The 27,034-nt window shown below is 42.8% G+C and overlaps 1 protein-coding gene across 1 annotated transcript in view; it reads left to right on the top strand.

Moving 5' to 3' along the window:
* Window positions 1-16,875: 16,875 nt before the first annotated feature.
* CDHR1 (cadherin related family member 1) overlaps window positions 16,876-27,034 on the top strand; it is a gene marked incomplete at its 3' end in the record, with an annotated part of 43,739 nt that continues 33,580 nt past the window's right edge. The window contains exons 1-3 of the mRNA XM_084210258.1: window positions 16,876-17,189; window positions 17,963-18,062; window positions 26,787-26,928. Coding sequence (XP_084066384.1) covers window positions 17,129-17,189; window positions 17,963-18,062; window positions 26,787-26,928 — 303 coding nt within the window. The 5' untranslated portion in view covers window positions 16,876-17,128. The remainder of the gene's footprint in view (window positions 17,190-17,962; window positions 18,063-26,786; window positions 26,929-27,034) is intronic.

Genomic DNA, 27,034 nt, shown 5'->3' with positions numbered 1-27,034 from the left:
ATTTTAATCATAAAATTAATAATTTGATGTTCCAAACAAATTCATTCTAGCTGATAAAATATCTTAAATGCTTTATTACTTTTTGTATTTAGATAGGTTATCTAAAAATCTTTCCATTTTCCTTTAACTGGAGCCTTTCCTTCCTGTCCAGTCTCCCAGTGCTGAATCAAGGGCTCTGTTTTATAGGCAGAGTCCCATTGGTACCAGGACCAGTGAACAAATTGCAGAATTATTATGGTCAGGGGTTTATAGCTGTCTGGGGCTCCTCATTTAATCAGCAGGTGTAGTAGCAACTGGGGACTTGGGCAATAGCAGGTTCCCAGCTGGCCCACAAGGCCTGGGGGGATGTGCAATGCCAGGGGCACAGAGGTGGCTTCTGTCACTCCTGGCCTGAGCTGGATTGCATGTGCTGCTGCCTGCCTGATCCTGTACCCTTTCCACATTACTGAGATGTCATGTGATCAGCACAGCTGTTACTATTCAATCTGAGTACTTTCTGCTATCTGACAAAATTGGGGATGCTTCAGGCTTTTTTACATGCCACAGGCATAAAAACTCTCTGCTAAAGTGCTTGCAAAGAGAATGTTCCTTTGAAAGCAGACTGCTGTTTCCTGTGGATGAAGTCCAGTGATGCTGGTCTCACAGAGCAATGGAAGGTATTGTGCTGAGGGGCAGAAAGGAGTACAAAGGAAACACTCCAGTAAAACCTGTAAATTCACCACAAAGATCTCCTGCAGAGGGAATCTGAAATGCTTTCCTCTGCTGCAAACACAGTAATAGTTTATGAACTTTGCTTGTCCCATTACACTCTGCCCTGGTTCTCAGAGCATTCCAATATGCTTACTGTAATCATCTCCTGTCCTTACCTGCAGCCAGACCTTTTTAGGTCAGGGATTGTTGTTTATTTGCTTCCTTATAGGGTACATCTTTCTGCTGCAAATGACTTCCTCAGATCTGCTTGTATCAGTGCTTGATCTGAATTGGTTTCTACTCTAATTGCGAGGCAGTTGTAAAAGCTTGGGCCTAATGCAGCAACTGCCCAAAGCTGAATTCTTCTGTTTTAATGTGTGGTTCTTGATTGGAATTGTACAATGTTGGCTTTGTTTTGTATTGTTGCTATGAGATTTCTGGGTGACTTGTACTGTCTTTTTTAGGGGCATATTACTTGCTTTATAGTCGGCAGGCAAAGCACAGGGACTGATTTTCAGCATTGCTCTGCACTGTTCTTTGTGCTGGGCAATTGCCATGGGCAAGCTGCAAAGCCACTTGGAGATCAGGTCAGTGTGGCTTGAGGAGGGGGTTATGTATAACCATATATAACCACACTGGCTACTTCTTTTGAACCAAAACCGCTGATTTCCTAGAATGTTGTCATTCCATCAGAAACAATTGCTGTGCCAGAAAGCAAATGCTTCAAGCCAATGTCAATCTATGGCTTCTGACCAGGAAACAGGGAGAATGTGATAATGGTAAAGGGAAGATACTATTTAATGTGTCAATTGCAGAATTCAAGCTCTGGAGAGACAGTAGCACCATCCTGTGTCTATGAAGACCTTCATCTAACTGTGGAAACTTCCAGCAGCAGCAAACTTGCAGTGATTGAGCACCCTCACTAAAGGGAAAATAGGCTGCTGAGTGTCAGTGACCTCCAGCAACCTAATTAAAGGGAAAAAAAAATTGCCATCACATCCCTGTTTATTTTCAGATCACTGCTAATCTAAGCCTGCCCACACAAACGTGGCTGAATTTCAGATATTAAAGTTTTGTGCCATTCTCCACACTCCCAATTAAACAAATCTCTCCATTTTCTCTGTTTTTCATGTTTGTTTTACAGGTAAAGGTTTTAAAGTTATGCCAGTGGAATCAAGGAGATCCTGCAAGCCTTGTTCTCCGCGAGTCCCTGGAGTGTTTTCTGGACCACTTCCACAGCTAAAATAAGCAGACTGAGAGGAGGGTGAAAAGCATCTGCCTACATGCACAACCAACAGTGCTTCACTATCTTGAGGACGCTCCTTTCACAAACAGGACATGAGCGTACATTGCTTTCTGTTTGGGGAAAGGCTTCATTACTGTTTATTCATTCCTTCACTCAGGCACCTTTGATAGTATTAACCTGGCAGAAGGAGTCAGGTAAAGTTGTCTGGCTGTCACCAGACTTTGTGTTAGAATATTCCTCTGCACCAAGCAAGGATATAGCTCCTCAAGTAAAGCTGGTTGAAGAGGTAGCTGAATTGCACTGGTTTGCATTTCTAAATGCCTTTTAGGCATTCCATTGCCTAAAAGGTGGTGAAGGGCTGATGCTTTTGTTTCTAGCCATCAGTATACATGTGTATTTAACCTTTTCTTGAATCATTTATTTTATATTAACAAAGGTATTTCTTTGTATGATCATCAGTCATTGATGATTTTTCCTGCAGCCCTTGTAGTCGGTGCTAGCAATTCACTTGGAAGTAAATTTCTACAAATGATAAAAATCTCATCATTTACAAAGGGCTGAGAAACTAGATAAGCAGATTATTAAAACAGTGGTGATAGGCCAGATTCAAGTAAGCTTTTCAATATGTCTTCTGAGGGGGCTAAATCTGACTTTAAAATCAAAGTGGCCTGGTTTTAACTTCCTTAAGAGTGTCATCAGGTGGTTATTGAAGAGCATACTGAAAAGATATTAAACCTAATCAGATTTCATCTGTTCCTCTGAAGCCAGAAGGCAGCTGTTCTTTCAAGACAGCGGAGTTGTGTGATCACCTCAATAAACAAAGCTTACTGGAGCATGAAATAAATGCTAAGAATAATACCAAAGGGCTGAATAACAGAGAAACTGAAGCACCCGCTGATACTTTAGCCGTGTATCTTCTGTCCTTTCCTAACTGTCCTCTGCATTGCTGCTGTTTCTCTGCCTGGGGGAGAGTCCTTAAAACTGAATTACTTGCTTGTTCATAAATTCAGTTCTTCTAGTGAATGTGAGGAGGAGTAGAAACCTTTTCTGCTGCTGGGTAAATTGCAGATTGCAAATAGTAATTTTTCTGTCAGTACTCATAGTACTACTCTTTCTCTTAACATAATTGTCAGTATGATAGAAATGGTTTCGGTGCCCTTCACAATTTGGGGGAGTTGAATGGTAACAGTCAGAGGTCTGTTGTAACTCACACAGGCAAATGCAATTCCAAAAGGTCAGGTTTATGGGCACTTGCTCAGGCTCCTGCTCTTGTTGAGAATGTTTCTATTGTACTGAGCACTTGAACCTATTTCTGGCTCTTCTGTGTGCTTGCTATTACTTTATTTTCATATTTGTTTTGAGAGTAGGTAGATCTGACATTCAGCTTCCTAGTTTTGAGGATCTGACCATGCATAGCATTTTTTATATCAAGGATAAAGGAACTGCCAGTCCTCCTTGCAAGACCTCTGATTCAGGTGGTTGGTGAAGGAACTGTGTTTCATTTTTTGGTTGCTGGTCAGGGGGCCAACATATTTTATTTCTATTGTTTTGTGGAGCTCGCAGAAAGAGTCTGTAGAATGTAAATGTAAAAGGCATTTTTGGTTTTGTTTGCAGCAGGGTTTTTCTCTGTAAAATATGGCCATGTGTTTACAGCTCTGTATAAAGCTTCACTAACAGGTTTAAAGATTCTGTTCTCTAATGAGTTTAAGCCCTTTTCTTTTATATCTAAAAAATGCTCTAAGATTTTCCTCTTTCCGTTACACCCTCCAAACAGCATGCTCCAAACTCTCAAACCCTCCTCCAGGCAAAATGTTCCCTCTGATAAGAAAAGCATAAGCCCCAGAGACCATTAACACAATTCTTACAGAAATGCTCTGTGTAGGCTCAGAGATTGTGGTGATTGGGAGTGGGGCTGTGGGAGCCTCATCCCCAGTGGGCACAGCTGTGAGATAAGCAGCAGGTGAGCAGCACTGACAGCAACGAGCCATGGAGTGCCCAGGGGCACTGACCAACCCCCAAAGGGATCAGAGGGCACACAGGTGCACTGCATCAACATGAGGGGTGTGAAAGGCTGGGCTGAAGAACCAGAAGGGTTCTTCACTTGCAGCCTTCTGAAGTGGAATGATGTTACTCTGTATGGGCAGACACCTGAGGCCTTCTGATGTGGGAAGGTGTTACTGTGTATGGGTGAATGCCTAAAGCCTTCTGAAATTGTAGGGCAACACTCTGTGTATGATGGCCATCTCAACTGCAGCATGTATAGTGACATGTGCTGTGACAGCTCTGGATATCTGGAGAGATCCCAACATATAATTTAATGCACTTCAGTATTTTTACTCACTAAGTTTCCCAGGCTGGCCTCAGTCCCTGGTTGGGGGCTATTCCAGCTGAAGATGCTACTTGTCTAAAGTCCTAGCCTTGGCTGAGCAGACTACAGCAGGAATCTCCAAATAATTTCAGCATTCATTGTGACTGCTGCCCAAATGCTTTGTTGCTTCATATAGAGGTATCAGATTATTGTGTATCCTCTTGAAAGTAATTCCTCAGCAGAGTTTGACTCTTATGTACCAGGCCATTTCCCCATGTGGTACAACAGAGCTACCATCTGATCGTGGTTTCACTTACAGGCATCTGTTCTTCCTTTTTATTTTCCTTTCACTTCTACATATATTTGTCTGGCATTACCAGAAGAGAAACATATTTGCTCAGTGGCTTTTCAAAATACACAAGCTGTATGCTTATATAAAGTAAATTTATCTTGTCCAAGCTGACAAATGCATTTTTTGTGTCTTGTGTTTTTGTGTGCAGTTGGCTGTCAAGCAAGAAAATTGTACACCCCTTAAGTTGCAATAAAGATGTTTCTGAAGTGCCTCTATGCCTGACAGAACAGATGTTGAATCCTGGTCTGACCTTGTCAATTAAGTGAGCCAGGTGTCTCCTCACTTTGATTACAGCTTATACCACCAGCTAACACCAAATCAGTCTGTTTTATTTGGCACTATGACTGAATTGTCAGGAGCACAGGAGAAATGATCCCTCCTGACAGGGACTGTTGGTTTAGAGGCAAGTTTTGGGATCTCTTTTTCTAAGTGGGTAGTAGGAGAAATAAAAATATGTATTTTTTATACAAAATGTTATCCCAAAAGGTGTAATGGGGCCTTCTTGGTGTTGGCTTTTCAGCTCTCTAGACTGGCTCACAACTGATGCAAGGGCCTAGGTATCCTCAAGGAATTCAGGATTTTGGCTCTGGAAGAATTCTCTTTCTCAAAAGTGCAGACTACAGGGGCAACTTCTTGTGATCCCATTTGCCTAGGAAAACTACACTCCTCCATAACAATGTCATCTCAAACAATAAACTCAGCTGGAATATAAAAGCAGAAGGGTATTTTCTGTGTAGATACATGGCTAACTCTTGCCAAAACTGAGTAGAAGACTCCTGGTGGCTTCAGTATTCATTGGATCAAGTCTCAGGACCTGTTGCCTGATTCTGTTTTGTCCAAAGTTATTGCTAACTAGTTTTAGGAAAATGTTTTCAGATTGTGGAGGCAGGTCAGATGCATGTGCACTTTGTACCAAAGTTTTTTCTGATGAGAATTTATCCAAAGCTTGTCTCTTTTGTCCCTCTTGTAGGCTGAGGGGAAAACCCACTTATACAGTCTTTTTTTACTTCAATTGTCATTAGATATAAGCAGTTATCTTTACCATAGCTTATTGCTCTGCAGGCCTCATTTTTTAAATTGCTGTTGGGGAAGAAAGAAGAGCTCCCTAGTGGCAGGAGCAAGGGTGTTGGCTCCAATCCATGTGTGCCTGTGGTTCCCAGTAGCCTTCAGTATTATAAGATAGTAGCCATTAATCTACCTTGGTTCTGAGCACATAACTGTTCCATCATGCTTTGTCTTCTGATCTTAGAGCAGGGCTCTCGGTACAGCCGGAATTCCCAGGAATTACTTCTGTTTTCAGTGTCTCAGTAGTGGATGTCTGCTAGAGAAGTTCAGGATATGGATTTGTCCACATTGTCATTCAACCTTTGTGCCAACATCTGTTTGTATGTTTCAGATGTACTGACTGGGAATATCTTTAAGTGTGAGGGATTTAAGCCCACGTTTCTAGGCTGATGCTCCACAAGGGAGCTAAGGACAGATTTCCTATAGGATAAGCACCTTACAATGCCATCTGGTCAGCTCTGAACACGTTATCAGAGAAATCAGGTCACTATGTGCCTGTGAGCAATCCTCAGGTGAACGTGACTGGTCTGGCTTCTGCAGCCTCACAGACACAACAACTCAGCTGATTTGTGGAATTAAAATTTGTCCAGCAGGTGTGTTTTAGTCCAGCTGGGATGCATGGGGGGGGGGGGGGGTATTTCCATCAAAGACAGGTGTATCTGGTCAGACAGATTTCAGGTTTAAATACACATTGATCCCCACCTCTTCCCCCCTCCCCCACAACCTCATACTTCCCTGCCTGTCCATTCCCTGTTCAGAGTCTTTGGTGGTTGTGGGTGGGTGTCTTCGATGAAGTAACATCATCTTCCTTGATGTTCACTGCTTGACCCTTTCTTCTGGGCAGGTGCAGTGGAGGCTTGGCTTTCTCTCATGTCAGTTTGTCCAGTCCAAAACCAGGAGCCTGGTTCTTGCTGGCTCCTTAAGCAAAACGTTCTGCTTTATGGATTTCAACAATACCTGAGTCTTACTTTACTAAGTTTTCTTATCTTTATGGCCTTTACCTAGCAACTAAATTCTTATGTGTTCTGTTGCAAGTTGTCTATACTTAGCAGGTTACATCCTGGTTACAAACTGTGTTCTGTACTTTTGCAAATTTGTGGAATAAGCTAAATATATATATATATTTCTGTTTTCTTCCACCTGCCTAAGTACATTATATGCTTCTAAAATTCTGAATTTTCATATACATATATGTTTTCATGTGATATGTTTACATATCACAGCTCTCCCAAGAAGCTCTCACACCAGGCCCACTTTCTGCCAGACACTCTGGCTGCATCTGGGATGTTCCCTTAAGAGTTAATTGCTCCCAGCTGTTCACACAGCACAGGCACTCAGGGCTGATGATCTACACCTGGTCTAGGAGGCATTGGAGCCCCAGCATTCAAAGGTTCCACCACACAAAAATGCCTGTTTGTTAACTGCCCAGCAGGCACCTGTACATGCAGGCACACAGTTTGTGGTGATTGGGAGTGGGGCTGTGGGAGCCTCACCCCCACTGGGCACAGCTGTGAGCAGCAGGTGAGCAGCACTGACAGCAACGAGCCATGGAGTGCCCAGGGGCACTGACCAACCACCAAAGGGAGCAGAGGGCACACAGGTGCACTGCATCAACATGAGGGGTGTGAAAGGTTGGGCTGAAGAACCAGAAGGGCAATGCTTGCAGCCTTCTGAAGTGGTGTGGTGTTACTCTGTATGGGTTGAAGCTTTCTGAAATTGTGTGGTGACACCCTGTGTATTGTGGCTGTCTCAATGGCAACGTGTGCTGCGACACATAGAATCGTTTAACTGCATCGCTGTGCACTCCATTTGTGATGTTTGGTGCAGTCACAGCAATTAGGCTGCATTAGGTCAGTGAAGAAGAGTGCTTTTCTGCTGGGTTTTGTCATGTTGTTTGGTCTTCAGCACTGATGCCAACCTCAGGGGGCCAAAAGACATATTCCTGAGGCATCCTTTGGGGCTTGCCTGTGCTCTGAAAAGCACATCTCTGTAGCACATGCTTCAAATTGTCTCCCAAACCTGAAGTGCACTGGAAAATGCTGTCTTTGCTAGGTGGGTCCTCCACACAAAGCTTCCTGCTTGCATTGTCCCAGAACCCTGTGTCCCAATCAGTGCTAGTTGTGTGGGCTGTTCACTGAGCAGTGCTAAAACCTATTTGCATCACAGATTTCTCCCCAAGGGATCAATATGCCTGTATAGGAAGATGTTTTCATCAGAAAAAAAAAGAAGTGTGAAGAAGTCCATCTGTTTATGAATGCTATCAGAGAAACAGTGAGGTGGTTAAAAACAAGATTCTGTATGAGCTGAGATAATGCAGCAATGTCTTCAAGTCCCTCTTTAAAGCATTCTTTTTGACTCAGTGGCTTTCCAATTGTTAACTTCCATTACTTGGGAAACCATAAATGATGGCAATTGTCACTAAACTCTTATCTTGATGTTGTTTGAGTGTACCAAGGTTAAACAATTCAGCATTTTCCTTTTACTTAGTTAAATATGTACCAATACTGCTGCTTTATTCTGCACACATCTTCAGGAGCGTGGTTGATGAAAAGAGAGAAAGCACTCTATGTGTCTTGACCTTAACCTCATAAACTCCACCTTTGATAGTCTTTGAAAGGAATTCCTCTTAAATTTCCATTAAAGTCAGGACTCAGCAGTTTTTAAAACAGATCCTTGAGTCTGAGCAGTAAAGTCAATCTACTCTTTATAATTTTATTATAAAATGTGCTTTGCACTTTTTCCTGTCTTTTGAACAGAACTTTCTATTTCCTTCCTCAACATTCTTTCCATGCTTTATTTTGTTCCTAAACATGTCAAGGTTTCCTCCTTGTCAGTTCTCATTGAATAGAAAATTAATATTTTGCCTCTTGGCACAATGGTCCCTCACCCCTTCTTTGTCTATGTGGGATCTCAAAAAAATTCTGTGGTCTGAATTTCCTCAAGTGCTGAACAACATTAATTTGTCTCCATGAAATTCTGTCCATGAGACTGAGTGGAGTGCATATTTTCAAAAAATATGTTGTAAAATGGGGCTGCATTGCTTTTTTTGCTTTCAGACACTAATTTTGTACCAAGGACACTAACAGGATTTGAACATCTCTGTTTCAAGGCCCCATATAATCATCTTAAAGCCACAGTATGAGAAGGGATTTTTCTCCCATTTAATTTGTATTTCAGCATTCACTGCAGTAACTTTGGACTGTGTAATTTTAGTTAGCATATGCGAAAGTCTTTTCCCAGATATTTTATTCATTGCTCAACTTAACATCTATTGTTGAGATTCTTGCTATGTAGTTCTCTCGATTTATCTTATTGATAGATTGTTAAAAAAAAAAGGCAATTAATTACTGCATTTTGAGATAAAGTACTAGAAATTGTGGGAGGAGATGGTGAGAGCACAGTGCTCATAGGTGGAGCTAGCAGGAATGAAGAGACAATCTTTGGGCTCTCACCAGGTTAAACTATTTGATTTGAGAACCATGTACATACACACTGATTGTAGAAATTTCTCCAGACAAAGAGTAGATGGCTGATGGAAAATGTGAGAATAGAGCAATAGTCCCATGTGGTTTGGAGGTAAATTACTTCAAAGCTGAGTATGTAATATTCTTGTAATAGAAAATCTGTTGACACATATCTTGTTTTCTAGGTTAAGGACAAGCACTGCTTTGGTATAAGGCTGCCTGGATACTCAGGTTTCCTCTGGACACAGCAATCCAAGGCAAAGGCTGGTGGATGCCCTGGCCAGTGGGATCTCCATACCCTAACAAAGTAAGTACTTTGTCAGTCCAGTGTGAGAGTTGCTGACTTGTGGCATTCCCTTTTGAGAATGGTTTAAGGCACACCCCTGCATTGCCAAGAGAGATCACAGGAAGAGCCACCTGCAGTCACAGTGTTTATTTACACATTTATTTACCTGAGTAAAATGCTGGGGCTGCTCACCCCTGTGGCCAAAGTGCTGGTGTGGCTCAAAGCTGATCTCTAGTGAGGGCTTCGGTTCACCTGCAGTCTTTGCATTCTTGCCTGTCCTGTGCTGAACAGCTGAGTCTGGTCACACATGGCAGTGAAAGGAGCATGTTTCATTTTCATACATCCTCTGCTTCAACAAGTCCTTTTACAGTCTTGTAAGCAGGACATCCACACAGGGATGCCCACGGCATGCACACCAGCCAGGAGATTTATGGGGAGAACACAAGTGCTTCTTTGCTCTGCCTAAACAAGTCTTGTTATTTTTCTCAACCACACTGAGTAAACTATAAAATCTTGATTTAATCATTATTCACACCCCAACTCTGAGTTATATGTATAATTTTTACAGGCAAAACAATGAACAATACCAGTTCTTTCATAAATAACTTGGACTGCCTGTCTGCTGCTAAATGGCATCCTTCACACAGATCTGTGTCATGCTCCACAGCACCACATCCATCACAGATCATGCTGCTGGAGTGAATGTAGGCTATCTAAATATACCTGGATATTCTAGGGACTATTTGTTCATTTTCCATCCCTGTCAAAAGAAAATGAGGAGAGTGATTCGTAGCTCCAAAGAAGCAAGGTTACTGAATTGTAAATGGATTTTGCAGTGGTCTTTAAAAGCCTCTAAGCTAGCAAAATGGATAGCAGAAACTTTAATTACTTAGCAGCTGCAGAAAATGTTCCCCTTTTCTCAGTTACCTGCAGCACCATTTTTGCAAATACTATAAAACACTTTTTGGCAGACTAAAGCCAGGAGAAGCTGTATCTAAGATGAAGTTACTTCTTTTTCCCAGGAATTCCCCAAACCTCTGCTGCCACCCACAGTGAATGACAATAACTCATAATAAATCGTGCAGGCATATGCTCTGAGATTTTTGGTGTGTAGGCTAGCATTTTTTTCTGATGGGATGAAAGTACCATCAGTACCATGAAAGTACCATACCCACCACATTTTTTTGGCAAAGCACTTTGTTGTCTGTTTTAAAGCCACTGTGGAAATGCTAAAACTGGTAGATATTTGATGTTTGCTCTCCCTCTGTCTTCCTCACATTTTAATTTCTTCATTCCTTTGGGGAAGGACATCATAGCTGAGTGTTCCTGTTCTTGTTATCCAAAATAGGGGGGGTTCAAACCCAAGGGGCTCAAGTTGATATAATGCTTGTAGTCAGCTCTCTAAATCTTGGTTTTTCTTTCCATAAATTGAGAGTGTTTTCCTTTTTCTGCTCTGTGGGTGTTTCTTCCTCAATCAGTTGAGTTACAAAGTCTTTTTCATGCTGTGTGTTTTATCAGATAAATTTTTTCTGATGAGGGTGGTGAAATACTGGCACAGACTGCCCTGAGAAGCTGTAGATGCCCTGTCCCTGGAAACATTCAGGAACAACCTGATCTAGTTGAAGATGTCCTTGCTCATTGCAGGGCTTTGGACTAGATGAGCTTTAAAGGTTCCTTCCAACACAAACCATTCTATGCGACTACCCAGGTTTCACCATTCTCCTGCACTCTGCTGAGGTTTAGCAGAGCTGCTTAGTGGAGCTGCAATATAAAAAAGGTTCTGTAGACAGCTGAGTTACAACTCATGTTGTTCATTACATTCCTTAAACCAAACAGTACAGTGTCAGTTTCAGCCTGGAATTACTGAACTAAGAGAGGTTTATAAATTTACCAAGGTCACTCATGATGACATCAGTATCTTTTGATTATTTTTATGTGAATTTAATGATCTTGGGCTGATTATTCATAGACCGTCTGTTCTAGACATGAAAACCCTCATGTGTCAGAACTGTAAAAACGAGCTCATTTTCCTTTTAGAATGTTAAATTTGTTCAATTATTAGCAAGAAAATAAAAGTGAGAGGAAGAAAGAAGTGTTTTTGTTTGCATTTTAATGTGTCACAACTACTAAAACTTCCACGTCGTTTTCACAAATTTGCCTATCCTAAGTGATGAGAGTGGGCCTTGGAGAGGTGCATAAACTCTCATTTAGGAGGTGGCATATTTGTTCTGGCAACTGGGAGGATCAGAGTTTAGTGATAATGGCCAAGGACTCAAGCACACATCTCTGATTAGATTTAATCACCATGACATAGGACTCATTCTCTTTTATAGTTCCTACAAAATGCTCTTTGAGCATCTGAGATGTTCAAAGAGATGAGAGTTAACAGGGTAGGAGCTGGCCTTGTGAGTGGCTGGTTTTGTGTCTGGCCCCTGTGCTCAGCAATGCTCTGGTTTCATGTTGGGAAGTAGCTTTGTCTCAGGGGAAGAAAAGCATCCGTGGCTCAGGGCATCCCTGTTCCTACTGAGCAATGTTTGACCTATTGCAAGTCTGTTTCTCTCTCACAGCTGGTAATTCAAAATGTAGAGATGGACCTTGAAGGCGTCTGAGGGACTTTAGTCTTTCCTCTCCTGCCAACAACCCAAACTGGCAGATTCCCCAGTTCCTACAGCCTCTCCCAGCAATCAGACAGAAGGTATGGTGCTGTGCTATGAAAATGTAAAATCTGAGTGGTGTAAAATTCTTCACCACCAAAACCAGTCATCTAAAATGTAATCAATAGCTGTTCCTGGATGTCCAGCATCATCTGTATTCTGTATTAATGGAAATTGGTGGAGAGTGATAATATGCCCCTGTACAAGTCATCTCACAGTCCTTTGCAGGGAGATTTTTAGGAAGAGGAATAATGTTGTTTGGGCAGGCAACAGTGTTTGTTTGGTTTGTGGTGGGAGCTGTGTGTTTAACTGTGTCTCAGGTCTGGTGAAACAAGAGTGCTCTGAGCCCACCCAGGTGCCAGCCAGGCAGCAAACACCAGGCAACAAGTGTGACCCTTACAATTACCTTACCTCAGCATGTCCTGCTGCTCCTAAGGTGTTTGGAGATCAGCTGAGACAATTCTTGCTCACACCATGCTGTGGGACTTGCTACTGAGCTGACCCTTTGGTATGCAAGGGACAGCTCAGTTGGGGCCAGGGTTGTTAGGGTGTCTGTCTTACCTATGGTTCATGTCATAGCCCCTTCATTTGTTTTCAAGCTAAAAAAGAACTTCCCAATCACTTTCAAAGATGTGAGAATAGAGGGAGTTTTGAGAAAATTTGGCTGAGACTCTACTTCTCTCCTTTGCAGAATTGCATGAGGAATTCTGAGTGAACTGTTCTGTGCATAATGCCTCCAGGTATCGATGCTAAGTCCCACAGCCCCTTTTAGCATGTGATTTACAAAGAGAAGGCAACAGTGTGATTTGGTGTCTTTCTGCACATGCTGAGGCTTACATAAAGGGTGCAGCACTTTCTATGTTGAATGTGCATGCCCAAATGTGCACACAAAAAATGCTGAGTACTCCCCTCCAGGGTAATGCCTAATGTCATACAGACCCCAAATTCAAGGACAAGCTTATAAAAAAAGTAGCTTAAACTATTGTTATATGACTGTGAACTTTATTACTTATCAATACTTGTCCGGAGCATAGAACAGAGGAAAATGGAAACACAAAATGTGAAGACAGTACATAGTAGCTAAAAAAGCAAAGCAGGACAGTGGAAAACAATATCTGTTATTTCTTTCATTTTATCTTTCTCACGATTTTTAAATTGCAAATGCACATAAGCATCCAAAAGCTGATCGAAATGCAACTCATGAAATCCTGCCATTTATATGCCAAGCAGGCATTCCCCAGGTGGGCAGCTCTAATGTGATTGCCCGGAGGTGGAAGGGCCACCCACGATGTGGAAAGAGTAATTTCCCAATTTCCCTCCGTGCCAGCTCAGTCAGAGCCCTCTGCTCAGCCTGCCAGCACAGGTGGCAGCCGGTGCCAGCTGGGATTCCAGTGGCACAACAGGGCACTCCCTCCCTCAGCTGTGAACAGGCCTCCCACTGCCCCCACCCCGAGCTCCTGGTGGCATTGCTGTGCAGTGAGAGGGGCTGTGCTCTTGGGGAAGTTTAGGTGCCATTTTATGTTGGCATCTGCTGCCAGTTCTAGTCTGGCCGGGGCTCAAGAGCAGCTGTCTTTGTGGGACCCACAATTCCCCCATTCAGGGTTGTGTAAACAGAAAAAGTGCAGCTCTTAACAGTGGTGAAAAGTCCCTTTCTTGTCAGCCATACTTGATTAAGGAGGATTACTAGTTTTAGGCTTAAGTTTTAGGGCTAAAAAAAGTGAACATGGTGGGGCCCAGGATTTGCCAAGATTCTCAAAGGCTCAAAGAGATGAGAGTTAACAGAGTAGGAGCTGGCCTTGTAACTGGCTGGTTTTGTGTCTGGCCCCTGTGCCTAGCAATGCTCTGGTTTCATGTTGGGAAGTAGCTTTGTCTCAGGGGAAGAAAAGCATCCATGGCTCAGGGCATCCCAGGGGCTTCTCAGTGCACAATCCAGCAGTTCTACAACCATGCAGTTGTACACCCCCATACACCCCAGCAGTGCTCAGAGGTGAGGAAGTCTGAAAGATATTCACTGCATTATTGTAGCATCCTTCAACATTTAAACTTAAATTGTATAAAAATTCAGGTTGTCTAACAAGCTTCTGTAGATATTGCTAATCAGTGACCCAAACTTCTGTTCTGAAGATATTGGAATATTTTCTGGATGTTTTTTTATACTGAATAGTAAACAAAACCCTGGAACCCTGGGAAACCACTTGGTCCAGATCTGGTGGGTATATTTGAGATCAGATGGGCAAATTTCATTTTTCTTTCATGTTTCTTGTTACTTGATATGCTAAAGATGCACAGAATAGTAGGCTTCTTCTACATAGAGAGAGGGATCATACCATTCCCAAAAATGTAGGGACAGAAGGTACTGCTTTCTGAAACCCCCTCCTGCCCCTTTTCTTCCAAAGGAGAAAATTCATCAAAATAAGCCTGGATCCATGAGCTGTGTTGGTTTTGATCAAAGTGTATTTTCTGACAGAAAAACAACTCTGTCAAATGTTGCTGTGTTAGGTATGGCTCTGACTGTGCATAGACAAACATTAGCTAGGTTTTCAAACTGTAAGGGGATTAAGAGCTCAAACTCATTGAAATTCAGGAGGGAGGCATTTTGCTTCCTTGGAGATGCAGGCCCTAGAGATTCAGATCCCCAGGGGATGAAACCAGGGGAACAGATAGCTATTAACTTTGACAAGAGCTCTCCATCACTTGTTCTAGGAAAATTCTCTGTAGAAAAAAAAGCATGTTGTTAGTTCTGGGTTGAGGAGGCAGATGAGAAGACATTTAGGTGCTATTTATATTTTTTTTTGGGCACCATGCAGATCTATTTCTGTGATTTTGTCAGTGGTTTAATACTATTTTTGACAGAGGTGGGATGATTAAATTTACAACAGGTACTAAATTTATATCCATCTTCTATATGTGTATCTGCTCCCACACAGTTTTCTGCTTTGGATCACCATATCCTGAATTTAAATGGACCAAAAATACATTTGTTTTGCATAGTTGCCTGCTGCAGGTTCTCCTGGGCTTTACAGGCCACTGCTGCAGTCACAAATTGGTTCAACATGGAGCTTTTGTAAATAGTGCTCTACAAATATAATCATACAAAGCCAGAACAAAGGTCTGATCCCATAGGAGATGGTCAGAAAGAGATCAAGATGTCAAAGAGCCTTCCCCTGGTTTAACTTCCAAGCTTCTGGCAGGTGATAATGTAGTCCTGTGCTGAGCCAAGGTTTGCATCTGTGTCATCACATTTGTTAGTCATCAGTGAATGCAGTCTTCATTAATTTGTTTCATCCATTTGCAGCTTTCTTTTGCTCTCTGTACCATTTTCTGGTAAATTCCGTTATGAGTGATGAGTTTTGTTAATATTGGCCCAAGAGTTTTGCTTTTCTCCTTTGGAGAGCCTTACAGCTGACCTGTTCTGCAGGCAGAGGTGTCCTGCCAGCAGCACTGTGGATCCCAGGGGATCTGCAGATACTCACAAGCCCTGTCCACAGCATGGGAGCAGCACAGCACTGTGTCTGCAGCAAAGGCCTCTCCTATGGCCCCTTCCAGCATTTGTCAGGGTAAGGTACACCATAAATGTGTGACAGGATCCAACTGTCAGCTCCTTCTGTAGGAAAAATATACTGGAGCTGCCCAGCTTGTGCCTCCCCTCGCTGAGTGATGAACGCTGTCTCTGGAGCCCTGCCCATCTTCAGCTCTGCACCCCACAGGCCGGGCCTGGGAGGGGAGACTCTGTCTGTGGGGTCGTGCCTGGGGAACAATCACCTGCTCCCTTCTGCAGCTTAGCAAACAGTGATAAAACATGTGGGTGACTGAGGGAGCCAAAGCTTCCACTGCTGCCCTGTGTGAAGCTGCTTCCTGACTCTGTGCCTGCTTTCAGTGTTTGCACTGCATGTGCCCACCTCACCTGTGCCACTACAGGCACCCAGCATGTGCAGCTTCTGCCATTTTTAAAAGCACTCTGATGGGGAACTCTTTGACAGATCAATTCCTCGGACGTGTCTTTCACTCTGACTCTTAATTAACCCGGAAAACTCCATTAACACATCCTTAAAGAGCAAGTGCTTTGCCGCAGGTCAGGTTTAAACAGCTCAGCTCCAATGTAAACATCTCAGTGCTTGGCAGCCAGGTGCTGCAGGATCACAGTCTCAGAATCATCTGAGCTGGAAGGGACCACAAGGGTCATCGAGTCACATACTGACACTGATGGAGCTCCTTTCAAGCAGGTTTATCTGTGAGCATCCTCAGTGTGGCTGATTTTTAACCATATAGTGTATTGGAATGTATATACTTTCAGTTAGCGAAAACACCTTCTATATGTCAAACCAAGCAATTTAAAAAAGCTATTCTGTTAACTTTTTCAATGTGTTGATGGTTAAACACACTTTTTAAGATGCTGAAAATTTCCTGATGAAAGTAAAAGATGCTTTCAGCAATTCATGCTGTTTAAGAATTAAATGATCAGGCCGACTCATAAAAAGAACATTCTGCATTTTTAATATGCAATGTTTTGTATTTTTTTGCTATCATAAGTGCTTTCTTTTAAATTGTAACAATCATTTCTATTATTTTTGCTAACATTAGATTTTCTTCTTTCGTAGTTTCTCAAGATTACCAGAGCTAAAATGAAAATAAACTTCTTTTGGCTCTTAAAAACAGATAATGCCTTAGAGTATTAAAGATAGAGTTCAGAAAGAAAACAAATTTCTACTTTACCTTCTCCCTGACTTGTGTGTTTGTGCAGCACAAATACAGTGCCGAAAGCAAAACATGAGAGTTACACTGATTCCTCCAAATCTTCTCTCAGAGATGAGTCCCACAGCTCCCTGCAAAGTAATTGGTCTAATTAGGTGGTAGGAAGGAGCTTCTTTAAATTCCTCAGAAATTAAGACGTGTCATCCGCTTAACATCTTAGCATCTGTTACTGCCTCTTCCACATTTCTCTGCTCCATCAGTCTGAAGGGCACTTTCCTGGATGTTTCAGAGATAAAAAAAATAAAAATAAATAAAACCAACAAAACCCAAGTCCTTATAACACAGAAGAAGTTGGCTCTTTCTTCAGTGGGATGAAGCATGTAAGGCATTTCACCCCCTCCTTATTTCTCAGTTTGGTGCATGTTTGCCTGGGTGAGTACAATAATCACTTTGTTAAGTAAAAGTATAGGAGAATACAAGCATAACCTTAAATCCTGTAGTTATCCTTACTGATGTGGTGATGTTGTTCTGAAATATTTTCCATGGCAACTGGTCCTTGTGCAAATGTTACCCTCTGTGTTTATATACTTGCAGTTTTGTTTCAAATGGGCTGTTTTGAATCTCTTAACAGTCAGTCAGTAGAATGACAACTAATTTGTTGTTTTTTGTTTTGTTTTTTTTTAAACTTTGCTGTTGTCTGGCAGCAAGTAAGTATTTAATTATGGCTAATTGCTCATGTAGTAGGCATAATTTTAAGGCAGGATTTGCTTAGAATACTGGGTAAGAATACTGGGTAAGGTACCGAGGCACTGGGAAAGTTTCAGGCTTGTATGTAGAGTAGAGGAGAGGTGTTCCATCATTACAAGCTGGAAAAGTTCATTTTTCATTGAAGCTGTCTGAAACTGGTTGAGTTTTTTTAAGGGAGATCCTGCTATTTCTTTTGTTTCTGTTGGCTGGGAGGTTTTTTATATACTCTCTCTATCTCCTGCTGTGTAAATACTGGCACAGTGGCATATAGAAGTAATTTTATTAAAAATATCTATACAGATACAGTTCTGAAAGTCCATTGCAGCAACTGGGTGTGTTATGCACTCCTAGTATTCCCTAAACAGCTCCTGTTTACTGAGAGTCAGGTAACTGAGACAGCCAAATAACTGTCACCTACAAAATGCTTTTGTTTGGCTTCTGTTTTGTTTTAATTGCAGTTCAAGCAAATTATGCCCCCTATTTCTTTGATAATGGAGCCAGAAGCACAAATGGGAACATGGCACTTCTCAGCCTTTCGGAGGACACGCCTGTTGGTCAGTATTAAAATTTGTCTGTTTAAACTGTGAAACTGAAATTGCTTGCTCTTATGATTAACATATATATTTTCTTGTAGATTTTTGTTATTTGCTGTGATCTTACATGTTTTTCTCTCAAGCTTTTAATTGGCCTCAATTTAAAGTGACATGTTTGAATTGTAGCTGCAATTTAAAACATGAATTCTAGCTCCCTCTTTTTTTGTCTGCCAATCTATTCACAGCTTCAGAGCACAGACCTTTGGGGTCAGAAATAAATTCATGGTGGGAGGCTTCTTAACAATTCTATAAATGCTTATGAGAAGAAAAAATTACTAGAAATTAGACTATCAGCCTTGATAAAAGCAAGCTGTACATTGAAAAACTAAGGGGCGTGATTTTTTCTAAACACATTTTTAATATGTATGAACAAATGGTAGAAAATGTTTCCACTTGCAGTGAAAATTGTTTTGTCTAAATAACTGATGTTTTTTAAAAAGGTTTTGTTTTATTGAAAATTCAAAAATTGATACAGTTTTCAGATTTCAGCACTCTGAGGCAAGTCTATTTTTGCTTCTTTTAACTGTAGTTGCACTAAGAAAAGTTAAATGAGAACAAAAGGTGATTTATAATTAATATTTTCTGTGGGGGAAAAATAATCTCCTAAGACCTAAACAATTGCATAAATATATCTATTAAGTGACGTACATCACCTTTACTTCAAACTTTGCACTGAAATTTTATTTAGGATTTTCTTCGTCCATCTGTAGCTTTCACAGGCTAAATCAGAAAAATATTTAGTTAATGCACACTGGGTACCAAAGCACCCCTTTACTCGTGCCTCATGCAGAGAGTAGAGATATGGCTGCACAGGGGGTGCAGCCAAACACCCCCTCCCAGGGCTTAGGCAGCTGGGGAAGGCCAGCATGAGGGAGGGATCAGAGGGCACAGCCTGCTCTGCCAGCCTGACACTGCCACCCATGCCTTCTTAAAGCAGACCAAGGTCACTCAGCGCTGGGAAGCAGCTGCCTGGGTTTGCTCAAAGTCTCCATTTCTGACCCAGTGGTGTTAATGTCATCCAAGACCCACACTGGGCCTGCTAGAAGGTGAGGAGGGGGGTATTTGGAAGCAGCAAATTCTCCTTTACCTGCTCAGCTTAAGAAGAGGAGGGGGAGAAGCAGCACACACTGTAGAAGTGGCACATCTTGACAATGAACTTAAAAGGAGCTTGCTTATGATGCAGCAGGAATTTGCTATAAGCTTGGTCAAGCTTAAGTGGAAAGCCCAGCTTGAAGGCCAACAGTAATGTAGTTATGTAGCAGCACTCACAAAAGCCAGAGACAGACCAAGGAGCTGCAATTTTTGCTCTACTTCTGCCTGGATTCTCATGGAAACCACACTTAGTTCAGCCTTGGCAATCCCTACGGTTCTGCTGATAGCTGGAGTTAGATTAGCCAGTGGAATCACTTGTCCAAGTGTAGATAAGGCTGTAATGCCAGACAGCCACAAAATGGGACCCCAACTCTGTTTGTTTGGGGTGGTGCTTGCCAGCTCTGCCACTGAAACCTCAGGCAGTACAATTCACTTGCCATCCAAGTCCCACTCCCTGGTGTGGTGCCAGCTTCTGCCTGCCACCACTGGGAGCCTCCAGGCACCTGCATGGGGGATGAGGAGATAAAGATGGCACAAAGCCACAGCATGAGCAAAAATGTCCCTCCTGTCAGGACTGCAGCACCACATGGTCTCTCAGATGACAGCACTCCCTGCAGCAGTGAAGTACAGCAGTAATTTCCACTGCATCTGATCTGGTGCTCTAACAGCCAAGAAAAGGACGGTGTGCCTCAACAAACAGCAAAACAGCAGTGTGAGGGATCAGAGCCTGTGTTAGTGCTCTGCTAATTAGCCTGAGTAAGAATAATGAGATATATGTAATGGGCTTCTGTATGTGCTTTTGTAACATTAGCAACCAGACTAGGAACACAGAAGTCTCTGGAGAGTTTGTGCTTTGCTTGCAGCAGTGATAAAGCTCAGGCTGCTCTTTCTTGAGAGCTGCTGTGCTTCCTGCCTACTAGCTTCATCCAGAATGTGCTTACATGTGTTTAAATTGGCTGGCTTGTACTTCTAATTTGATGTGTAAATGTGCTTTAAAAGACAAGAGAGAAGCAGCTTCTCTCTGAAAGCTCCAAAAGACCTGTAGAAACCCTTGGGAAAGAGAGATAAGACCTTACTTTTGAGAAGACCAAATGTGATTGCTTTGTCATACAGCTTCCAGTGCTTCTTTGGGCTAATTCCCAGAACGCCTTGACAAACAGCCCTAAGTACTGCAAGGTCCTCTCTTCTGAAAGCACTTTCAGGAGTTCCATTGGAACATGGTTGCTTGGGATTTGCTTAATGCAAACTGCTGCTGCCCATGTCAGCATAGCCACTCCTCAGGGAGGCTTTGGCAGAGACAGTCACAGAGAAGGGCACAAACAGCACTGACACTTCAGTGCTGCAGTGCTGGGTATGCTTTCAGCTTTGCACAGGGCAAGAGGACCAGAGTTCACATCAGACCACCGGTGTGTCTGATGGCATCTTTGTGCCAGAGCTCAGTGCGAAATGGCTACCAGGCTGGCCCTTTTCTGTGGCACTGCAGAGGAGAATATTGTTCTTCATCACCTCCTATGATCTGCTCCAGAAGCAGGAGAAGGCATCTGGTCTCCCATGTTCATGTGCAGTCCCAAGCATCCATACTCCCACAGTCATCTCTCAGGTTGAGCAAGATGGTCCGTGACAAAACAGAGGAACTAAAACTTCCATCTGTTTGATTCTGGATGGCTTCACTCAGGTTTGTGTGCTGCAAAAATGGACAGGTTGCTATTAGATATCCCCTGTCCTTGCATAAGGTTTGGAGTCATGGGCATGATGCTTTCCTTGACAGCAGCTGGTGTCTGATCTGTGCAGTGCCACAGACAGCAGCTTTAATAAACCTCCAGAAATTTTACAGTCTTTGACCCTGCTGAGATTGCAAGTGGTTGGCAAAGTAGTGTGTGTTATTTTTATTCCCAGACATCTGTAGGCAAGGGACATGGAATATTTGGGAACACTGAAAGGACATGATGGAGTCTGTGTGTGGCCGTAGAAAGAGACATTGCAGCTCTGCAGCTGTGTGAACACATCAAATTCATTACCATTCTTGTATCATCCTTAACTTTACTGTGGGAACTCAGCACATTGCTCCTGATGTCCAAGGCTACCGAGAGAACCCTTGGAGGGCTCAGGAGTCTTGGAATATTGCCAAAAGTGCCTGGTGGCTTGACTTTGACCCTTCTAGAGATGTGCCACCTGTATATGAGGATATGAGAATCACTGGGGTTTAAATGGTATAGAAATAGTATAATTACAGGGCAAAACACAGGTTTTAAGATTTTGGTACACGGGGGTTATGGAGACAAGATGGAGGAATTTGGGCCTGCCTCGTGATTCTTCTTCCTTCTTCATGTCTTCCATTTTCTGTGTGACGCAGATATTTTTTGATAGGTTCTTAGTGAAGGTACACTTGCTAATAAAAATGATAAGTATTGGGGACAAAAGGTAAATAAGATTTATGTAGTTTTTGTTATAAAAAGACGCGACTGCCCTGTGGGCGGTCAGAGTGCCTTTGGCTGCCTTGCTGGTCAGATCCCAGCTGGGCAGAGAGAAAACTTTGTAGATAAGAAATAATAAACAACCTTGAAGACCAAACCTGAGAGTCCAGCCTCGTCCTTTGCAGCCCAATCAGAGCGAACACATCTCACGCGTGTCTGGGCAGAGACAGACAACAGCCGGCCCGGACACTTTACCTTCTTTTCCTTTGTCCAGTTTTGCTCATTTACAGATAGTTGTAACTTGTGTACCAAGCTATCATAAAAACAGCAAGTACAATTTCTGCATGAATGCTTGAAATACCTGCAGATTCCCAAATCCTATTTATTGCTGCAGGGCTTGAGAGCCCTCAGGGTAAGAGGGACCAGAACAGCAGCAGCCCCTTTCAGTGCCAGATTTAAGAAGAATGGGAGGAGTTGTGAACTGAAATAGCAGTTGGTGTTTGTAGTTTGGTGGGGCAGGTGGGTAATTTGCTCTTTGCATGTGTACATACAAAATGTGCATGTGCTCCTAATCAAGGTCTTAAGGCGGGAGTGGGATGCTATTTCAGGTTGTTTGTTTCATCTTACCTCATAATCCCTGTAAGCCTCATGGTGGGGACAGAGTGGGGCTGGGAACAGCTGCAGAGCAGGGGATTGAAGCATATTCAGAAGGCCTAAGTTGATTACTCTCTCAAAGCCCAACCATCATCAGTGCTCTGTAGATCTCTGCATGATCTCCTTGCATTTCCCTTTCTGTTTTTTCCCTTGCACCCAAGAAGGCACTTCTCCCATTAAAAGCCAGTTTGCAATGGCAGTTCTTTGATCAAAGCTGCAGCTGCCACCTACTCACCATTGGGTGACTGACCCCTTCAGATCCCTCCATCCTTCAAGCTTGCCCTATTCCTACATGCTGCTGGTCTCCTTTCCTCCCATCATTCACAGCTGACGGAGGAGAGCCTTCTTGTCCCCTGTGGTACCTATCATTCTTCCCTTGTTTCTGTCACCCTGGTCAACCTCTAGGCAAGCTGGGAGCTGCCAGAACAGCAGTGTTAAGCACAGCTTGCCTTCTGCACCCCTGAGGCAGTGCCAGTGTGCACAGAGCAAAGCGCCATGCAGAGCTGAGCACTGCACAGAGATGCTCTGAGGATTCACAGGTGTTACAGCCTTCAATTTTGTTTAGATTCTTCTGACAGAAACTGCAGACACATCAGAAAATTGCACTCAAATGGTTTCTCCTTGGAGTTGGTTGCCATGGGTGCTGCAGGGACATATTGCTGCTGTCTGTGGGGTGATGGTCTGGGCCCCGTGCTGAGCCCTTTCTGCCATATCCCATCTCCCCAGGACAGGCACTGGCAGCTGCAGGTCGTGTTTTGGCTGCTGCTGATGCTGCCATGTCTCTGCTTTGCCAGCTGGCTGCTGCACCAGCTGCTGCAGGGAGGGAGCAGGAGTCTCCTGGGCATGGTCTGGAAGGAGCGGTAGCAGACAGTGAATGGGGAAGGGGCTTCAGGGTAGTCATGGTGTGTGTCCATGGCCTCCAGGAGCCTGTGCTTGGGGTGAGCTTGGTGAGAAAGCAGCCATCTGTAGCTTTAACTGTCCATCTCCTCTTCTGCTGGGGAAGTGGGCCCTATTCTGAGACAGGTGGAGAGCAGACATGTGACCCCGGGCAAGGTGGTATTTGCTGTGACATTAGGAACAGAGATGTCCTGTCCTGGGAGCATGGCCACGAATGTCCCTCTCAGCATCTTCTTAACAGTTGTCAGCTGTGCTGGCAAAGGACAGTGGCAGGACTGAGCATGCATCCAAAATGTGCTTGGCTTGTTTAACTGACAGGGAGGGGATCTGATTGCTGAGTGTTTCACAGCAGAGAGGAAGAGTGTGTCTTCTGCGAGAAAGCAAAACCAATCCCAGACCCTAGGGCAGAAACTGTGATTAAATTTGAGTCAAAAATGAATTAAAATGGAGCAATGATATCATGAGCCAGCCATTCAGCCCAAGTGGCAGAGCAGAGAGCAAATTATTTTTAAGGTGGAATAGGAAAAACAGAGTGAAAAAGCCTGGCATGGCTCGTGGGACGAAGCCACAGCAGGAGGCAGCAAGTAGCACCCCAGGACTCCCCTGTGCCAGCCTGCTGTATGATCCCCTGGGTACTCAGAGTATCCAGCTCTTCTAACTGTGGCATTTGCCATATTCTCAAGTAAAGACTCTTCTACTCCCATATTTTTATGACAGGGAATTTACTTGGTATCCTCTGGTAAGATTTTATCTGTCTTTTTCATTTATTTCCTTTTCAGCAAGTAGAGGCAGCACACTGAGAACAGATTTTTAATTGGCATTAACACTGTGGTGAGAAGTGTTCCTGGGGGTGTTAATGATATGGAGGGTGCTGTGCAGTGAAATTACAATTTGGAAAAAATAAGGAATTATAATGAGTTAGGAAATAAATTTTGATCCACAATCTAATTTAAAAGGCATGCAAGTATTTTGTATTATGAAAAATGAAGTATCAGCTTTAGCTAAAAAGCAAAGACTCCAGTGTAAAGATCAATGAAGTCCATCATTACTTGCTCATAAAGCTCAGTAATCTCAGTCTGTACCAATATCAATGTTTCTACTCACATTTGGCAGCAAGAAAGTTCCTGTCTTCCTTATAAGAAAATTCTAAGAAATGTAGGAAAGGAAACTGAGGTTTAAAGAACCAGCCCAGGTTTAAATGGGTTCACATAAACTTTCAGTCAGTTGTTCTCCAGGCCTGTGCCCCCTGAGGAGTGGTTTGCATTTGTGTACTGCTGGTATTGGTATTTCAGGGCAGCCACAGCAGAGACCTTGTGCCTGGTGGTTGCTCTCAGATTCTGAGAGCCCAGATGTGATGTCCATCCTGCTTCTCCACGGCAGAGAGCACTGCTCAGCAGCTGCTGCAGACATCCACACAAGCTAGAAACAGGCAGGACAGCCAGCATTGTGTCAAGTGCAAGGGACAGGAAAAGATAGTAAGAAGAGCAGAAAACAATTGAGAAGTAGAGACAACTAATGACAAAAAAAAAAGGCTGAAGAAAAGCACTGTATTTATAAGGATATCAGTGAGATGATGGAAATTGACACCTTAAATCTCCAACTGGACCTAGCTGTGATATTAAGACTTTGAAAAGCTTTTGAAAACCAGGAATAAATGAGTCAGTGCTGGTGCTGCAGAACCCTCCACAGTTTTCAAATTTCTGTCGCATCTATAGATACTTGTATTAGGAAGCAGATGTCTTTTCAGGATGCTATTTTATATCAGTCCCAGTTACTTCCTTGTGTTTCCTTGTGTTTAGAGAGTTGTTACCGTAAGAAGTGTCTCATCATACTGCTCATTGTCTTTCCCTAATAATTTTCAGTGATCACAGTTACAGATGTGCTATTTTCCATTCTGTTTTGTAGTAAATGCACAAGAAAAATGTGGAAAAATGGGAAAATGTTTTGTAGTTTTGTGAACTGTTTTGCAAGTCTTGATTATTTGTTGGCTGGCTGAACCAGCTCGTAACAGGGTCTCTTGTAAGTGCTCTTGTGGGTGCATTGGTTTTTGCAATGTGACATTTTTCTGTACAAAGATGCCCAAATATTGCCCTGATAATTATCATAACAGAGCTTACTCCTAAGTGAGCACATATGGTTTAGTATAATCTCTTGCTATGACAAGAAGACAGCCATGCTTTGCAAATATCACCACTGATGGCTGCATGTCCTATGGCCAGTAAAGCCCCTGAGCAGCTTCACCATTTGAATGCCAAGAAAGAAGCAAATGAGGTCCAAAAGGTTGCCTTGCAAAACTGAGGAAACCTTTGAGAAGCTGACCTGTCAGTGGTGTGGGCAATGCTCTAGAATTAAACACAAACTTACAGATCTGGTCAGTGATCTATGAAGAGAGGAGAGAAGATAAAATTATTACTTATGAGTACTGAATTAAACATCTGTCAAACTCAGGGCCAGAGTAGTTCAAAACTGAGAGTATTGGTGTACTTCCTTGACTTTATGCTAACTTTCTTGGAAGGAATCCTTCCATCCTGTATTTGGGTTGCATGCACAAGCAAAACTCACTGGTAACCAGTGAGTCACTTGCTGCAGTATTTCCATGCAGAGGGCTTTTTTAGATGGAAAACAGTTTCTGTGCTTAACCTCTCCAACCTGAATGTCTCAGGTAACTTACCCAAGGCACAGCAGATAGGAAGGGAACAACAACAGCACTTTATATTTCAGGCTCAGTTAACTGCTGTTTGTAAACTGCTTGAAGTTATTTACATGAAGGTGTTAAAGCATAATAGAATGACAGATGTGTAAGTCTTAAAAATAATACTAATAATAAACACTCTCACCATGCTTTGAAAATATGGGTGTTATAACTCCCCCAGGAATTATCATTGATAATACACAGTCAGTTTGGTGGGAAAACTGGTACCAACTTCTCAATGTATAAAAATAGAAATAATAATCTTTTTCCAGCTTCTGAAGGAAATACATTGATGAGTTTGAAAAATGTAATAATTTATATGAGCATGAGTGGGAGTGTCAAGTAAAGAATTTAATGAGAGAGAGCTAATGAGTGGGAGTGAAATAGGAGAGAAGACTTTTGCATCAATTCATTCTGAAAGTGGGAAAGTATGAAATGTCCTTGCACCTCCCAAGTTCCAGAGCTCAGACATAATCCTGAGGGAGCTCTCCCTGAAGGGAGATTGCCAGATTCTCTGCATGCTAGTTTGCAGTTCTGTTGTTCCTACAAAGAAAAGGTCTTTGAGGGCCTTTTGGTGCTGCTGAGATTGTCACCCACTTGTACAACAGCATCACTTCTGGCTCACCTGGGCTGAGAGCTGGACAAAGAGCTTGTCACCTATGTCACCCTTGGGTATGAACAGTATTGACCTGAGTGCAGCTCAACAGGAAAGGGCCTAAAGTGACAAACCAGCACTGATGAACTCAATTTAACCAGCTGGCTAAAAAGTTGCCATCAGGACTATTGAACTATCTGCTTATCCATATTTCCCAGGAAGTGGGCTTGATTGACAAAACCTTTTCCTGCTGTGGGGTAGCCATGTTCTTAAGGAACAGACCAGAACACTCACTGATTGAAATAACCACAGGGAAATGCTGTTGAATATCAATTTTTCAGGTAGCCACGTGTACACTCTGAATGGAACTGACCCAGAAGGAGATCCTGTGACATATGGCCTGACCTATGAAGCTGGATCAAGCCGTTACTTTTCTGTTGACAAGAATCTTGGAAATGTTACTTTGATTGAAGAGCTTGACAGAGAGGTACAATCAAATGGCACCACTCCAGGTGTTTGTGGAATTTCTGTCAGTTTCATTTGATCTGAGGCTTTGAGGGACGAGGTCAGTTTATTAGCCCCTGAAGCATGGA

Source organism: Fringilla coelebs, assembly GCF_963513975.1.
Source record: "Fringilla coelebs genome assembly, chromosome: 8".
In the NCBI taxonomy this organism is placed as follows: Eukaryota; Metazoa; Chordata; class Aves; order Passeriformes; family Fringillidae; genus Fringilla; species Fringilla coelebs.
The sequence above is the reverse complement of the archived record's forward strand: the minus strand, read 5'-3'. Positions and strand labels throughout refer to the sequence as shown.